Source organism: Spermophilus citellus (assembly GCF_964194105.1).
Source record: "Spermophilus citellus genome assembly, chromosome: 12".
NCBI classification, from domain to species: domain Eukaryota; kingdom Metazoa; phylum Chordata; class Mammalia; order Rodentia; family Sciuridae; genus Spermophilus; species Spermophilus citellus.
Genome location: NC_138198.1, coordinates 16,011,752 through 16,029,373, shown reverse-complemented (window position 1 = coordinate 16,029,373; position 17,622 = coordinate 16,011,752). Strand labels below are relative to the sequence as shown.

Below are 17,622 nucleotides of genomic sequence, written 5' to 3'. Positions count from 1 at the left end.
CTTCAAAACATGTTAAGACCAATCTCATTTGGAAAAAGCTTACATATTTTGGTCACTCCCCCCAAAACGACCTTGTGTCGTCATACATGACACACACACACACGCAATATTGTCAGAAGATGAGCATCGGCTGCAGACGCCATGTGAATTTCAGGCTCCTGAACTCCCTCTCTGCCTGTGGCTGCAAGGGCTCCAGAGGTACCTGGACCCACACAGTAAGACAGGTGCTCGGGAGGCTCTTCTAGCTCTGGGAAGTGCAGGGCAGCAGTGGCATCCCACCTAGCAGGCCTGACCCCGCACAGCTCTCATGGATGCAGGGCACTTTCCCATTCGACCATTAAGCAGAATAGGGCTGGGAAGGAGCAGGGGCACTGGTGCCCTGCATCCAAGCGGGGGACGGAGGAAACGTTCCTTAACGATATCCTAATGTTTTGGCATAAACAGAATTCAGGAAAAGAGAAAGTGAACCTCAGCACGTCAGACGGGTTCTGCACATGTAGCACTTGCCCCGCACTTGGCCAGATGTCCTGACCGCTGTACTCCATGATCTTGGTTCATCTCACCCAGTGAAACACCAAGATGGAGGGTTCTAGATGCTGGGGTAGGCTCACATTTGCAGATGGACAGTGGTGTGCAAAGCACCCTGCTCACCCTCTGAGCACCCTATGAGAGATTGCACCAGAGGCCAGGAAGTCTGGGCCAGAATGGGGCCTGCGGACCCAGAGCCAGCACTCCTTCCTCCTGGCCTGGCCTCCAGCAGGTAGCCAGGACAGCGAGAGATTGGCCACGGGTGGAGGAGAGATACTGTACAGACTGCTCTGGCACAGACCTGGGACTGCCATCAGCTGTGCAGCCCCCAGCTCTCCCTGCCCGACCCACCCTCACCCGGGTGCCCTCACTCCCTGCTTCTTCCTGAGAAGTTTCGTTTTAAAGCTGGCCTTACAGAATCACAGAATGATCCACACACCCGGGATCCTCACCTGACCTCACCCATGGAACGATGTGACTGGTAGCTTGCTGTGGCCCTGCCCTGACCTAGGACTGGCCTTCTCCACACTGCCCAGTGGGGGTGACCTGGTGCACAGGATGCCATAGGGAACTCCTGAAGACCTCAGGAGGACCAACCTGGGGAAGGATGTGGGTTGCACAGCAGAGAGGCTGTGGTGCCTGCTGCAGGATGAATGGCGGTTGTGGAGTAAGCACTCTGAGCATCCATTCTATGCAGTGCTGACCCACGGAACCTGGAGAGGATGGCAATGCATCTATTTATCTGCACCACCCCACACGGCCCCAGATCCTTATGCTAGTGTCGGGCACGTGCCTGTGGAAATCAGAAGCAGTGACCACATACTCAGCAGGCACTAGGATAGTTCATCCCAACAAGACCGAGTCCTCACACGTCTGGTCCTTGAATAAGGCACATACTGGGGGTTCTCCTGGCCACCCCATTCAGACCAGAAAGGGAAAGTGCCCTCACCCGGGTGCACTCACTCCCTGCTTCTTCCCTGAGAAGTTTCGTTTTAAAGCTGGCCTTGCAGAATCACAGAATGATCCACATACATGGGCACTTTTCCTAGTGCTTATCCTTCCTTACAACGGTGAATTTAAGAAAATATGACCCAAGAGGAAGGGGGAGTAAGGCGGCACTGGGGTATTTCACTCCAACAAGAACATCCTGAGGACTCCTCTCAGGACTTGGGTCTGCAGTGAGCTGCCCTTGGGTGGCTTGCCCGGGAGCATTGACTGAGGGTCCTGCGTGGCCCAAGTGTCGGTGCAGAGGCCTTGAGCCAGCTGTGTCTTGTCGAGACACAGAGGTACAGCTGGGGAAGAGTGACAGGTGATTTTACCAGGGGCCACCCTCCTCCAAGGAGGTCTGGACCATTCTGTGAATTGATGGCAAGGGAGGACGGTGAGGGAAAGTGAGGAGTGGGTTGAAATTTTTGGCCTTCTGACTTTCTCAATGTTTAAACTTCAGAAAAGGCTCCTGGCCTGTCAGTTCATTTGAATTATCCATATCAATAATTCCATTTCCCAGACGGTCACAGATAAGGCCCAGGAAATACATTACAATTTCTCTTCGTTAAACAGGTCAGCATTTCAGAGAGATGGTTTTCAGCTACTGGCTTCCCTGCACTCTGCCCTGGAAGGCATCTTGGAGTTTGAATACCAATATGATAAGGACGATGTTTTCCTAGTGCTTTCCAACATGTGGACAAGCAACCCTCACCGTCCCCGTTGGACTTCAATGTGCAAGCCTTTCCCAAGAGCCTGCGTCTATGGCGTTTGGGGAAGCAGGCGGCACAGAGGGGAAGATGCGTGGAGTGCAGTGATTCTTATTTATTGCATTCTGCAGAAGCTGGGGCAGGGAGTCCTGAGAACAAGTCTGCTCCCACCAGCACTTCTGAAGATCACCTGAGGTCTGCATTCTGGGGAGGGAAGACTGGATCATCACTCGTCTCTCCTGAGATTCGGGTTTAGCCCTGATAGAAGAACATGTACCGACCTGAATAAACTATGTGGGATTAAAGCAGGAAGCCAGCCACACACCAAGTCCTGTGAGAGACGTGGATCAACACGCCAGCCACCCACTTTAGCTCCACGTCTCCTTCCTGGGGAGAAGATGCCTGGCCTGGGGTACAGGCCCCCAGGCAGCCTCCAGGAAGGCTCTGTCCCGGGTCCTTGGGCCATGCTGCAATCTGTGCCCTCAATTCTCGTCATCCCGCCCATAGTCAATAGTCTGTAAGGCCTGGGCGATGAGCATCGCCATCTCCCGGGTGCCAGCAGCGACCACTCTGCATGACATGAGGTCGAGGGGTCCACCTGGAGACGGGAAGAGAGCAGACGAGGGTCACTGGATGGGGCCAGGCAGCCTATGAGGCAACTTGTCACATGCACCCCAAGGGGGACAACTCAGAACTGTGCCCGAGGCCGGGCCCTCCACACCAGGTGTCCAGGTGGTGGATCTGCCAGGAGGGAGGCGAGCCTCTGTCCCCGCTTCACCCTAGTGTGGCCAAGGCCACACAGTGAGGAGACTGAAGCTGCCCCTGCTCAGAGGGCATGGAATGTCCAGTCCAGTCCAGTAAGTCCACAGGATGGTTGGACCAGAATAGGGGAGCACATGGGTCACCAGGGTGTGGCTCGCCAAGGCTCCCCTTGACTCAGCCAGTCTGGGCAGGGTGGAGCCTGCACTCCCCCCTGAGCTCGTGGGCAGTGAAGCCCTGAGTCTTCCAGAGTGCGTGAAGCAGGACTGACTGCCTGGCTAGAGATCTGTGTGCACAGACGGAGCCTCGGGTGCTCGAGTGGCCAAATCCAGAGTGCCGGACTCTTGTTAACGTAAAGCTGGCCTGTCTAGTCTCACCACCTGAGATCAACACTGCTTTACTTCCACACCTTTCTGGAAGCTCAGTTAAGGCCTTTCAAAGGAAAAAGGTAGAAGTCAAGTTCCAAAAGAGCCACCCTATGTGCCCAGTGATCAGAAGTAAGCCAGGTGCCCCTGCTAAAGAGCTCTGGACAGACGCTGGGAAAGGAGGGCTGAAGCCCTGCCACATCCTCAGGACTCCTGAACATCTTGGAGCACATGTGCAGGAGCTAAGTGGGTGCAACATTGACACGGAGGGAGCCCTGATGCACATGGAGCTCATGTCTGGGGAGAAGACGCCATGGGAGTGGTCAACCATGGGAATCAAGGAGCCTGGGGCAGGAGAGCAGGTCACCTCTTGACCCATCCTCCTGAAACCCTGCAGGGTGCCCATGCTGGGCACAGGTGCTGGTAACACTCCTGGCTGTGGACTGTGGCAAGTGCCTAGCCTCAACTGTGGGGCTCACATCTGTCTGCCTGGCTGGGTCCTGGGGTCTGGCTGTGTGTGGAGCCTGTAAAACCCCACAGCGCATCAGCACGCAGCGGTGCTGCTACTACCAGGCCAACAGACCCTGGGCTGCGTCTGCAGGAAGGGGACCCAGTGCAGTGGGGACTTTGGGAAGCGCCCCACCACAGTGCCACCGCCTCTAGATTTTGCTGCCAGGCCCTGGGATAGGAAAGCAGCAGAGGGCCACAGAGCTGACCTGAAGTGTCCATCACGATGCCACCCGCTTCTCTGATGATGACTGTGGCGGCTGCCAGGTCCCAGCAGTGCAGGCCAAACTGGTAATAGGCATCGGCGGCCCCCGAGGCCAGGTGGCAGAGTGCCAGGGTGGAGCTGCCAATCACTCGGACCCTGGGTCGGGGACAGATGCAGGGAGGTGGGCCGAGTGCTCATGCTGAGCTCTTGCCATGGCGTGTCTACTCCTTTATCCTATTATGCTGTGCCAGGCACACTCAGGGGACAAACATGAACCATAGGCTTCTGCCGGCCAGCTGGGGACACAGGGCCTACAGTGACCCTGTCCAGCAGTGCTCTCTGCAATGGCGCCAGCATCCTGTGCTACCTGGACCTCAGCCTGGGCACGGACCTTGGCCAGGGGGCTCAAGCCTGACGCTCTGATTCAGCTGACCATCATGTGCCACATGAGTCCTTCCTGTGGGACAGACTTGGGGGAGAGGGAGGGCAGAGGATGCTCTTGGGCTTTAATTAACATTTATGAGAAACAAATCAGAGCAAGAGACTGTCCGGAGCCACTTCCCCTGGAAGGGCTCACCAGCCGAGGCACTGAAGCCCGTTACTTGGACCCTCCAACAGTGATGTGAAGGCACACAGGCCACACCGTCTCCTGATGCCTGGTGACCTGAGAAGCTCCGGGAGGCTCCTGAGGATGGTGTCCCCGGACCTCTGCGTAGAGGCCCTACACATGGGTGTTCCCTCTTCAAGCCCCTGGGGAGACATTAGCATGTGCTGGGTTCTGGCCCCTCTGACCACAGTGTGTTTCTGGGACTGAAATCCTACCCATGAGCCTTGGCATGCAGCAGTCGCTCCATGTTGCTCAGGAAGAGTCTCAGAGTAGCAGGGTCACGCTTGGGGCCGATTTCCGTCAGGACCAAGGCCTTCGAGAGATCTGCAAGAGAGACTCCCCACATGAGCAGGTTTCCCGGAAGCAACTTCAACGCCAGCTTCTCTTTCCTCCTCAGAGCTGGGCTGTCTGTGAGTGGTGATTCTCTGAGGTATCTCCGAGCGCTATTTTGGAAAACAGGAGGTGGGGGGTGGCCGCCCCGTCTAAGGCCATGTCCCCGTCCTTCCGCACTGGTTCCTACCTCGGAGTGTGAGGGAGGCCTCTGTAATCCTCCCTTTTTGGGAGGCTCCATGTTACAGACGTGACATGAGACCTTGGGAGAATGCAGCTCATGAAAAGCACCACCCTTCAACACACGAAAACAAACTTGAGTCCACGCTGGGAACACAACATGGGGCAGGGGTGGGCGTTCTTCATTAGATGGATCTTTCTAGAAGGCTTTAATCCGAGCCTTTCCCTAACTGCTGTGATCGTGCAGCGGGAGGTGCCCTGTGGAGGAAACACTTTGAAGGCAGCATGGTCTTGGGGCCAAGGCCGTAGCACACAGGAGGGCGGGCTGGGCACTTATGGGCCCAGGTGTGCAGGGGCCACACAGGCTGGTGCCTGGGGAACACTGCCAGGGAAGCCTGGCTTGTGAGCATGGGGGGCATGAAGGGGACACTGCGGGGACTCAGGTGGTTTCTTTGCTTTGCCGCACACCAACACACACCAGTCCTGTCTTGTCTGTCAAGCCATGCTGCCAGGTAGGGTGGAGCCACACCAGGTGTGCTCAGGAAGCAGGACGGGAATGGCCTCCAAGAGGCTGCTTCATTCTGTGGGTCAGGTTCTGGGGGGATACCTCTGAAGGAGCCTCCATACCCTGCCTGTCCCTTCTCTACTGGCAGAGCAACCACGTTGACCTTGAATGCTCCCTGAAACAGGCTCCACAGCAAAGCACCTGCCCTCGGGAGGCCATAGTCATACCAGCACCATCAATCCTGCTGGCAGCTGTGCCCTGCACAGAGGGCCACGGGGCCAGGGCTTCAGGTGTCACTGCCACCATGAGAACGGGGTCCAGGTCGCTGGCCCTGCCTATTCTCTGAGCCTCACCCTCACTTGGTGACCAACCGAGATGGTGCTTTTCTGGAAGGGGAAAAAAGACTTTTGCAGATAAGGCCCAGAGGGCCAGGCCCAGCAGACGGCAAGGGGCAGAGAAGGCCCAGCAGAGGTGCAGGGGGCAGAAAAGGCCTAGTAGACTGCAGGGGGACAGAGAAGGCTCAGAGGGCCAGGCCCAGCAAACTGCAGGGGGCAGAGAAGGCTCAGAGTGCCAGGCCCAGCAGACCACAGGGGGCAGAGAAGGCCCAGCAGAGGCACAGGGGGCAGAGAAGGCCCAGCAGAGGGCCAGGCCCAGCAGAAGTGCAGGGAACAGCCCCTGAATGAAGAATGAAAGAAGCTCTCTCTCAAACAACAGCCCCAGGACAGACTGGGGCTGGGGTGTGGCTCAGGGGGGAGCACTGGGCTGGCATGTGCTGGGGTCCACCCCAGCTCTGCAAAACAAAACAAAACAAAAATCCCACTGATACTAGTCTTTTTGTTTTTATTTGGTTAAATTACTAGTATTTGAAATATATGGGAGGAATTTTTGTGTTAAATAGGATTTTATTGGCTAGTCCAAGAATTCAATACTATGGGTAACACTATTTGGGGGTATTAACTCTGAATTACTTAATACATTATAATTACAAATATATATAATTATATAAGTAAAACATATTAGTTAAAAATGTTCTTTTAAAAGATATATCGCATTTGGAGAGCACCTATTAAGATTAAAAATCAGAAGTTGGACTCACCAAAGAGGAGGCTCAGAGAGCAAATAAGTAATGACAAATGCTCTGCAGCAAACCTCTTAGAAGACATGTGAATTAACACAGCAACGGGTCACCAGTGCGCACCCCTCAGAAGGGCCAAAACCCTAACTCTGACAACACCGAATGCAGGACTGTCACCCACCGCTGGTGGCAATGCGGAAGGACAGGCCCTTCAGAGGACAGCTTGCAGCTTTTTGCAGACATCCATCCTCTAACACGTGACCCGGCAGTTGAGCTCCTTGGAATTTACAGAAAGGAACTGAAGGCTTGTTTTCACCCAGACCCTGCACACAGGTGGCCACAACAGTGTTCCTGACGGCAGGGCTTGGAACAGCCAAGATGGCTCAGCAGGTGATGGGTCAACTATGGACAGCCAGACCACAAAATGGTACCCAAACCAAAAGGAAATGAGCTATCCAGTCACGAGGGAAGGAAATGTAAATGCTTATTACTAAGTAAAATCCAGGTAGTGTATGATCCCAACTCTACGATACCTTAGAGAGGGCGAAACTGTGGAGATATTAAAAAAGATGAGCGGTTGCCCCAGGTTTAGGGACGGGGTGGGAGATGAGGCCAAGGCTAAACAGGCAATGCCTGGATGGTGTCAGGGCAGCAAACCTCCTCTGTAAAACACCACACGCTGAATACACGTCCTCAGACTTCTTCCAAACCCACAGAGTGTGCGCTGAGAGCGAGTGGTACTGCAAACCCTGGGTTTAGGGTGCTCATGAAAGCTATTGTAGGTTCACTGACTATGACCAATGTATCCCTCGGGCAGGGGATGCTGATGATGGATGTCATGCCTGGGAGCAGAGGCCACCAGGGAACTTGGCACCTTCTGCTCAATTCTGCTGTGAACCTAAAACTACACTAAAATAAGAGTCCATTAAAAAAAGAAAGCGGACTGGAGAGGCAGAAGAGGGTAGGGAATCAGATAGCCTGCTTGTCACTTTAGCCAGGAAGAGGTAAGAATTGGTACTGGAAGCCATGGAGGGAAAAGAAGTCACAGCAGTAGTGACCTGACCCCAAGCAGCCAACTTCCGCTCTCATCTGAGGGCAAGATCCAGACAGGAGACTCAAAACCAGGGCACTCTGGGCTGTGTTCTCCTGGCCCTGGGAAGACACCAAGGAAGGAGGACACTGCGGTGCTCCCAGGAGCTGGAGCTGCAAGCCCTTTCCACAGGGGGAGAAGCACCTGGTTCCTAGGGTATGTAGGAAGTGACACCCCAGGGCCAGGGCCTTGCCCAGCCTCCCTGCTCAGAGGGCAGGGTAACCAGGCCAGCCTGGACAGGCAGAGGCCCCAGGCAGGACTGAGGCAGGAGGAGCAGGAACTTCCAGTAAGAGCCTGGGATGATTTCACAAGAGCAGGGCTGTGACAGCAAGGGTTTACTCACCTCTGCCACAGACAGCCCCAGGTTTCCCAGGAGCCTTGCCACCACCAGGCTTCTAACAGGAGGGAGTCCTGCCGGACGGGAAGGCCCTATAGGAAGCCCTGCAGCTCCAGGGGCAGGGGGCACAGAAGTCCATGCAGGGTCCTATCAGATACCGTGAAATAAAGGATTTCTCCTAGTTTGCTGAATTCATTTATTAGTTATAGAAGTTTTCTGGTGGAATTTCTTGGATCTTCTAAATATAGAATTACATTGTTGGCAAATAGTGATAGTTTGAGTTCTTCTTTTCCTATCTCTTTAACTTCTTTCTTCTAATTGTTCTGGCTAGAGTTCCAACAAGTATGTTAAATAGAAGTGGTAAAAGAGGATATTCCTGTCTTGTTCCAATTTCTACAGGGAATGCTTCCAATTTTTCTCCATTTAGAATGATGTGGGCCTGGGGCTTAGTATAGATAGCTTTCACAACATTGAGGTATGATCCTACTATTCCTAGTTTTTCTAGTGCTTTGAAAATGAAGAGGTGCTGTATTTTATCGAACGCTTTCTCAGCATCTATTGAGATGATCATATGATTCTTGTATTTAATTCTACTGATGTGACATATTACATTTATTGATTTCCATACGTTGAACCAACCTTGCATCCCTGGGATGAACCCCATTTGATCATGGTGCACTATCTTTTTAATATGTTTTTGTATGCAATTAGCCAGGATTTTGCTCAGAGCTTCTATCTGATTGCTCATTTTTTTTCTTTTTTTTTTTTTGCAGTGCTAGGGATTAAACCCAGGGCCTGCCACATGCCAGGCAAATGCTCTACCATGTGCTGCCCGCTTGCCCACCCAGCTGTAAAGTCTGTTGAAAGCTCAGACTCACTCTTGCTTATTCCCGCTACACAGCACGTGGTGAGAGGAAGCCCAGAGCCACCTGCAGACACGAGGGAGAAAAGGCCACGTGTCACGATTCCCTCTCCTTGATGTCATCTTACGACCAGTTTCTCGCGATTCCTACCATGTTTGTACTTTATCACCCTTCGTCCTATATTGGCCATATGTTAGCTCTTATTAAAACACAAACACACACACACAAACAGATTAAATTAAACTATTCTGTGATTCTGGGTGGTGGAAACAAGGAGCTGTTGCTTAATGGGTACAATGTTTCCGTCTGGAGTAAGAAATTCTGGAAACCTCAAGGTGAAGGACACACAACACTGGATGTAATTAATACCATGCATAGCAGGCTTAGAAATGACCAGAGGGCAAACTTATGTTATATACATTTAGCAACAGCAGAAAACACAGGACCAGTCTTGAAGTAGGGCACCTCTGTATATTCTTTCAATAAACATATTTTAGAATTAAAATAGATTTTGTGACTTTTGATGGTTGAAAACCCTTGTTCTGTTGAGCACGACCAACTTAAAACACTGAGTATCAAGAGTACTACTGTTGTCCGAGAAGCTCCACACCTTAAAGGTGGAGGAAAGCTGTGTGAACACTGTGTTAGTCCTCCTTCCATCACTATAACAAGATACCCTGGGATCATCCACTCATAAGGAGGAAAGGTATATCTTGGCTCAGGGCTTCAGAGTTTTCGTCCAAGGTTGCTTGGGCCTGTGCTGAGCCAGCACATCATGGCAGCAGCACATGACAGAGAAGCCCGCTCACCTCAGCAGCTGGGGAGCACAGAGGGAGAGGAAGGGCTGAGGGTCTCGGTATCCCCTTCAGGGATGCATCCCCAGGAACCACCTCCCACCAGGCCTACCTCCAGCACACAGGCTTTGGAGAAACTTCAGATCCAAGCACAGGAAGACCTGAGAGAAGCACTCGGGGACAGCGATCTGGACCTTCTCCTGGGAGACACCAGCTGGTCTTGCTGACGCGCAGCTCCGGACAACCCGGACAACCCGTGTGCCCTCTGCAGACATCCTAATCCTCCAGACCCCCCGCAGGCCACTAAGACCTATTCACATGGACACTCACCTCAGCTCTGACCCAAGCAGAGCGGGAGCTGGGGGCTGCAAGCTGGGCGCCAGCTTTGGTGTGGACCAGTTTTGACAGGCGATAGCCACACAGCGCTGTGGGTGTACTAAACACCACTGGTCACTTTACAATGGTTTTTCGGTTGTTTGATGTTGGCCCAAATAAATTTTTTTAAAAAACCAAGTAATTTGGGGAGGGGGGAAGGCAAGTCTGCTTAGAATCCCGAGTGCTGTTGGTTGGATCTGCAATGTCCCCTAAAGGCCATGTGCTAAGGGCGGGCTCCCTAGCCTATGGTGTCACCAGGAGGGGACAGTGTATAGGAGGTGGGACTGGTGGGAGGAAGTGAGGTCACTGGGCCGTGCCTGAGGGGGATATTGGGATTCTGGCCCCTTCCCCGCTGCTTCCTCTGCCACACACTTCAGTCATCATGCTCTGCCTCACCACATGCCCAAAGTAAGGGGGCCAAGTGACCAAGGACTGAAAGAAACTTCTGAAGCCATGAGATAAGACAAATATTTCCTCTTTTTAAGTTACTTATCTCAGGTATTTTATCACAGTTAAAAAAATTGACCAATACAATGGGAAAAACAGAACTGGAAACTTATGTAACTGCCCATAATGTTTAACCTCCCCAAATACCCTCTCATAAAAACAGAGCAACCAGGAGAACAAAACCAAAACTCTACATGTCCTCTACTAAACAAAAGAAACAGACCACCACCACCACCACCCGCCCCCAACCAAATCTATCCCCACAAAGTATACCCAAACCCCAATCCCAAGTGGGTCGAGGCAAAACTCCCACAGCTACAGACTGTGGCCTCAGGTCTGCACAGAAGGAAGTGGAGAAAGAATCAAGTGTCCAACGGACCCAGGGACAGGAGAACCTGGAAATCACAGCAGCCACTTCCTGGAAGCCACATGGGCCACCACGAGAGGGGCTGGGCACAGCCAGGGCCAGGGCCCTGGTGGTGGGCAGATGTGAAGAGGATGGATCCTGTGGTCTCTCCTGACAGACTTCTCAGGGCTCCGTGGCCAGGCAGGCTCAGCACTGAGCACACACTCACAGGAGCTCATTCCAGAGTCACAAGGACAAGAGTAACGGAGGAAAGGAAGAGAAGACCCAGAGGGAGAAGGGAGCCAAGAAGACCACAGGACCAGGCCAGCCTCTCCACTGTGCAGCAGAAACAGCAGCAGAGGGAGCGCTAGAGCCAGAAACCTTGGTGCGCCCACCCCAGCCAGTCTCCCGCCCCTTCTGAAGCCCTGCCCCAGCCCCGCCCATCTCCAGCCCCGCCCCGCCCCAGTCCCCAAGCCTGAAGCACAGCTACAGATTCCAAGGAAAAATAAGTAACTGAAAGAATCATGGCTGAATCTCACACACGATTTTAAGAAAAGAAAGAATAAGGAGCAGAATAATATCTCTAAGTCAATAAAAGAATGAGAGAAAGAGTTGTCCACAAAACAGAAGTATCTGTATGTAAAATAAATACAGAATATAGGAAAAAGCCAGGCAGGGTGGCCTATGCCTGTGGTTCTAGCAACTCTGGAGGTGGAGGCCAGCCCCAGCAAAAGTGAGGCACTAAGCAACTCAGACCCTATTTCTAAATAAAACACAAAATAGGGCTGGCGGTGTGGCTCAGTGGTCCAAGTGCCCCTGAATTCAATCCTCAGTACCAAAAAAACACCACAAGAAAAAACAAAACAAAACAAAACAAAAAAAACCTGATGAAGCAGTATCGCTGAACTTTACCCCAACAGGCTACTGTACTCTAAAGCAAAAGAGAAGCGCTAAGCATCCCAGCAAAAAACTGAAGTCCCTGGAAAGAAAATCAAACTGGCTTCAGATCTTGCAACAGTGGCTCACTGGCCGACAGCAGAGACCACTCTAGACACCCGGGCCAGGAAAGGGTGGGCTGGATTTTGTCACCAGAAAGGCAGACCTGGGAGCGACAAGGTCACCAGGAAACCTCATGAGACGTGTTTGTCTTGTGTTGTTTCTAACTTAGAGGGGCTACTTTTAAAGAATCTGATTTCTTTTTTTTTTTTTTTTAAAGAATCTGATACTTCTATAAAAAGCACAAGTGTTCCAATGTCGAGGCTATAAAAGCAAGGTACTCAGAGGGCCCAGAGGGCCCTGTGCCCTGCCCTTCACCCTGCACTCCGCTCCCAGAGCTCTCCACTGAGGAAAATGAAGCAGCTCATCCTCCCCGTGTTTACTTCAAGTGTCTTTTAAATTAGCAGCTATTTTGTTTCTGTATTCTTTGCTCTGGTATAATTTTTTGGCTTATTACAGGTTTATATTTTTGTCCTAATAATTCCTTTATGTTAACATTTTTATCTTTTGTACCTAATCCATTCTCTTTGGAGTTGAGCTTGCAGACTGTGCCTTCTCCTAGTGTTCCAGTATGTTTTTTAAATGCTGCCCTTTCCCTCTCAGTGACAGCCCTGCTCCTCCCACCTGGCTTGTGCTCTGCGTGTGACACCAGGACCTGGCACCAATGGGTCCTGGTCCCAGTGAACAGGACTGTACACTCCACCAGCCTTGAGCCTGTCCTTTACGTCCCAGCCTGGGTTGTTGAGGTGCTCCTGTGTTGCGGCACTTCCCAGGCTCTGACCCAGGGCTCACCGAGTGTCACTCCTGAGAAGGTGGCCGAAAAACCCTGAGCTCACTCTGGATGTTTGTGTGTTAGAAATTAAAATAAGAAAATGTTGAAATATTTATTAACTTATTTTAAAAATGAAGTACATGTTACATTGTCACATGAATAATATGTTTTTTTTTTTTATGGAAAATAACCATAGTTTGCAAAAAAAATAATTAGGAGAGTATCTTTGTTTCGCTTTTTTTCCTGACTCTTGGTATGTCTGGCTAAATAGAAGACAAATGGATTCTCCTATCTGCCTTTTACTCAAGCTGTGGTGATATATGGTTGGTGTGTGAAGAAAACCTGGCCTTATACAGCTATGGAGTTGGAAAAGGAAGGAGCATTCTAATTGTCTTTTCAGATAATTGAGAATCTTCTTTTTTATACCGGGGAGGGAACCCGGAGGTACTCTGACATTGAGCCACATCCCCAGCCCCTTTTTAAAGATTTTGTTAACACAGGATCTAAGTTGGTGGCCTTGAACTTGCAATCCCCCTGCCTTAGCTTCCCAAATAGCTGGGATCACAGATGTGCACACAGTGGACGTCTTGGCACCTAGTTATGGTGACATCCTTTGGGCTGCCTAGTACTTGTCTTTTTGGGGTTTGGTGGTCGTGGTGTATGGATGGCTATGCTGCAGAAGGATCGCAGGGCCTGCAAGGGCTCTGCCACCCAGCCATAGCCAGCCTTGCCTGGTACTGTAAGTGGGTCTCTGGACCAGGAAGGATCTTGCTGTAACATCACACATTGATCATTTGGAAAATGGGTTCACTGAGATTATCAGTTCTTCCAAATGTTGACATACTTCACCATTAAATGCTAAAAATGTCACATTCATTCATTTTACCTCTCTTCTTGGAAGCCTTTAACTGTTGAGAAGGTGTCCTGCTCAAGGTGGTAGACACAAGTTTTCCCAAATTCCAATTTCACTTAAAAGCTTGAATTTTTTTTGTGGGGTGGGTGGGTGGGTGGGGGGTTTACAATATTGCTCAATTGGTGGATGAACTCAAGGGCTCCCAGAGGATTGCCTCAGCAATTCCCACAGGAACCTAACTGCATCCTCCCGGTAGATCCGTGGAGGACAGAGGACAAAGCAAAGTGACAAACCCAAAAATATTTCGATAACCATTCATCCACAGCAGGGCTAGCACTGTTATTCTGAAACACACATGTGTACCATGGGGGTGTAATGTTATTAATTTTATCGCCCTAGTGTCCCTACGAGCTAGGGGTCAGCATGGCAGGAGAGAGAGAGAGGAGTTAAGTTTAACATTTGAACCCTGTCAGGACTGTGAACAATTTTAACAATGACTCATTTCTGGCAGGGAGGAATGCTAGCATGCCTCTGCTGTTGACAGCTGGAGACCCAGGGCCCCGTGTGTGCTGGACAAGAGCTCCCCCACTCAGCCCCCCTGGCTCTGCCCGTGGACTGCAGAGAGCAGTCAGTGTGCTTCAAAGATCCTCTAAGGCCCTGGTGAGAGGGCGCTGGACACTCAGGGGTCAGGGAGTGCCGGGCTGTGGTGGGGCAGGGCTGGGGGTAAAGATGGGGGGCGGTTCCAAGGTGTACCTATCTCCTGTGTACACCTCTGCGACTCAGTGGGGTGGAGCTGGAAGGAGAAGCTGCTAGTAAAACACTGGCCTGTGTCCAACCCTTGAACTCCACTGGTGCCATTTTGTTTTTAAATCTGTGAGATTGAAGACATTCCAGAAAGGTGGAGGGGAGGGCAGAAGAGCAGACAGGTGAGCGGTGTGTTTTGTGTGTGTGTGTGTGTGTCTGACTAATTCTACCCAGGGCGCAGCTGATGGTCTTGGGAGAGGTTCAGGTCCTTATTTGGCAGCAGCTCTTGTCTGGAATGCTATGCAAGTCCTGTGCTGGGTGGTTTTTCAGTTTTGTTTTCACGGTTACTGAGGATTAAACCCAGGGGTGCTCTACCACTGAGCTAGACCCCCAGGGCTGGCCTTGTGACCCTCCTGCCTCAGCCCCCCCAGCCGCTGGGACGACAGGCGTGCACCACCCTGCAGCACTCCTGGGTGCTTCTGTGCCTAGCTGGATTTAGTCCTTGCGGTCACCACTCCTCCCTGGGCATCTGCACCTTCAGCAGGAGGACTGAGGTGCTAGGAGGTCACCTGATTCACCCTAGGCCCAGCCCAGCAGGAGCAGAGTCAGGACCTGAGGCCAGGTCTGCATGGAGCCTGACAAGCGTGCTGCCCAGGAGTCACTGCATCCTGCTGGGGAGACGGAGGCCAGGGCCGAAAGTGACACACTGGACTTTATAGTTCACAACTGAGCTTTGGCAGGCAAGTGATTCAGAGATTCCTGTGTGAGCAAGGACCTCTGTGGGGACAGCAGCTGTCTCCTCTGCTGTTACCAGGTGACTGCAGGCTGAGTACAGTGGAAACCAGACCACGTGCAGCCCTGGGGCCACTTAGGGGAGCCAGGACTTGGATCTGAAAGCCCCCAGGACATGCAGTCAGGACGGGACTGAGAGATGTGGGCGGCTGGCCAGGAAGTAGGCAAGTGTGGGCAGAGGTTAGTGCGGTAATCAGATGAAATGTAGAGCAAAGTTCACCCACACACGTTAACACGCTTCCTGGCCACTGAGCTGCAGTGAGGCCCAAGCGGGTGCCACCTGTGTGCACAGCTGAAATTAATGCCAGCGCTCTGGACATAGTCCAGCAAAACACTCCAGGAGGAGAGGCAGAGAAAGGTTCCAGCTGCCCGGGTCTGCCCTGGAGTCGGGGGGCACAGACCGGCCAGCTGGTCCTGTAGGGCCCCCTCTGAGGCTGTCCCTTCCTTCTGCCCTGGGCCTGCATAGGACCTGGGGACATCTTTGGCAACCGCCAAGGTGGTCACACAGGAGAGGGACAATCCTTGCCCAGCAGGGAGCAGCCAGCAGGCAGCTGTACCCCTGCTCACCCTGCCCCCACCCACAGTCACCTCTGAGGCCCCCTAGGCACACAGGTGTCAGCCAGGGAGGGAGACGGAGGAAAAGTAGAGGCGAAGGGTGTGAAGGAAGGAAGTCTGAAGAGAGGCCAGCAATGGGCACAGAAGGGAGGCTATAAGGGAGGCAGGCAGACCTCAGAAGGGAGACCACTGTGCTTTCTGACTGAGGCCAGAGTCAGCAAGTGGAAACCAGCAGTTGGGGCTGGGAGACCCAGTCTCTGAATGTCCAGCCTCTGAAACATGGAAGTTAGGCATGAGCAGGAGCTGTGCTTGCTACTGTGCGTGCGTGTGTGTGTGTGTGTGTGTGTGTGTGTGTGTGTATGTGTGTGTGTGTGTGAGAGAGAGAGAGAGAGAGAGATAGAGAGTGTGAGTGTGTGTGTGCGTGTCAGTCACTGGGGATTGAACCCAGAGCCTCAGGCATGCAATTTCTTTGCCACTGAATTACATCTCCAGCCCTACTCCCTTTTTAAATTCTAAGACAAGATCTTGCTAAATTGCTGAGGCTGGCTTTGAACTTGTGATCCTCCTGCCTCAGCCTCCCGAGCCATTGGAATTACAGGCATGTGCCACCACACAGGATCTTTTAGTCTTCCCAGAGGGGCTTTTAGGGAAGGGGATGGTAAAGGAGGGCAGAAGAAAGGGTGGACATGACCAAAGTACAGTGTGTAACATACGAAAATGTCACACTGAGAACCATCAACTTACACAACTAATATATGAATAATTGTGATAAATATAGATGCACATCCCAGCAGCTTGGGAGCTGAGGGAGGAGGATCACAAGTTCAAAGCCAGACTCAGTAAAAGTGAGGAGCTAAGCAACTCAGTGAGACCCTGCCTCTAAATAAAATACAAAAGAGGGCTGGGGATGTGGCTCAGTGTTCAAGGGCCCCTGAGTTCAATCCCTGGTGCCTCCCCCAAATAAAACAAAATATATGATATATATGTGTACACACACACACACACACACACACACACACACACACACGTTAACCAAAGCCTTTTTCTCATCTAGCTGCTTCTCTTCCTAACCCTTTCCTCTGCCTGGCATCATTGTGTCCCCTACAGACTGTTCTATGTGCAGTGAAGCGTCCCTGGTGTGACTGACATGTGACTGGAGAGACCTGGAGACCTGAACTGTCTGTGAAGGGCAGGCGGGCCACGCAGTTGTAGGTGGCTTAAGGGGCTGGTAGCCCTTTCTGCAGGGACCCCACTGGGGGGTCCACAAGGTTCTGCTTTAAGTAACAAGAGCAAGCCACGTCACAGTGGAGGTCTAAGGTTCTTGGCAACATCCTGACCCACACAACTTGTCCCCATGGTGGTCACCTTCCCAGAGACGTGGACCTGCTTTCCACACCACGGCTACTGTTCCACACCCAGGGAGCCACAGCAGGCCTCTGGGGACACGGCAGGACCCGAGGACCATCAGGCATGTCTGGATGCTCTACTTCCCTGGGCCCCAACCCCTCACCCAGTCCCAGAAACCAACTGGGAAGCAGCCACTGGGCTTCTTTTAGTCTTAAAGATAACAGATCTGAGCACAAGACAAACGAGACTATTAAATTTCCTGGCCACACCAGCAAACCTTGAGACATAGAACAGGCTCCATTTCCAGTTCCATCAGGAACACAATGTCCCTAAGGAGGTGGAGCTCTCAACAGGAGATCTGCACCCTGTCACATGACGGTGGCTTTGGGCACTTTCCAGGAGAAGCTAGAGGCGAGTAGCACGAAGCCTACCTGTCTCCCTGGAGACCCGGAGCTGCTGACCATTGCAGAAGGCGCCCCGGCCCCTCTGGCCCGTGTACAGCCGCTCCTCTGTGCAGTGGTAGATCACGCCGAACTCCAGCTGCAGAGTGCAGGGG

General features: G+C 52.2%; 1 protein-coding gene across 1 annotated transcript in view; it reads right to left on the bottom strand.

Moving 5' to 3' along the window:
- Positions 1-2,322: 2,322 nt before the first annotated feature.
- IMPA2 (inositol monophosphatase 2) overlaps positions 2,323-17,622 on the bottom strand; it is a 43,380-nt gene continuing 28,080 nt past the window's right edge. Inside the window, exons 5-8 of the mRNA XM_081263444.1 lie at positions 17,498-17,606; positions 4,881-4,989; positions 4,063-4,214; positions 2,323-2,820 (exon numbers count right to left, since the gene is read on the bottom strand). Of these exons, the coding sequence (XP_081119570.1) occupies positions 2,705-2,820; positions 4,063-4,214; positions 4,881-4,989; positions 17,498-17,606 (486 nt within the window). The 3' untranslated portion in view covers positions 2,323-2,704. The remainder of the gene's footprint in view (positions 2,821-4,062; positions 4,215-4,880; positions 4,990-17,497; positions 17,607-17,622) is intronic.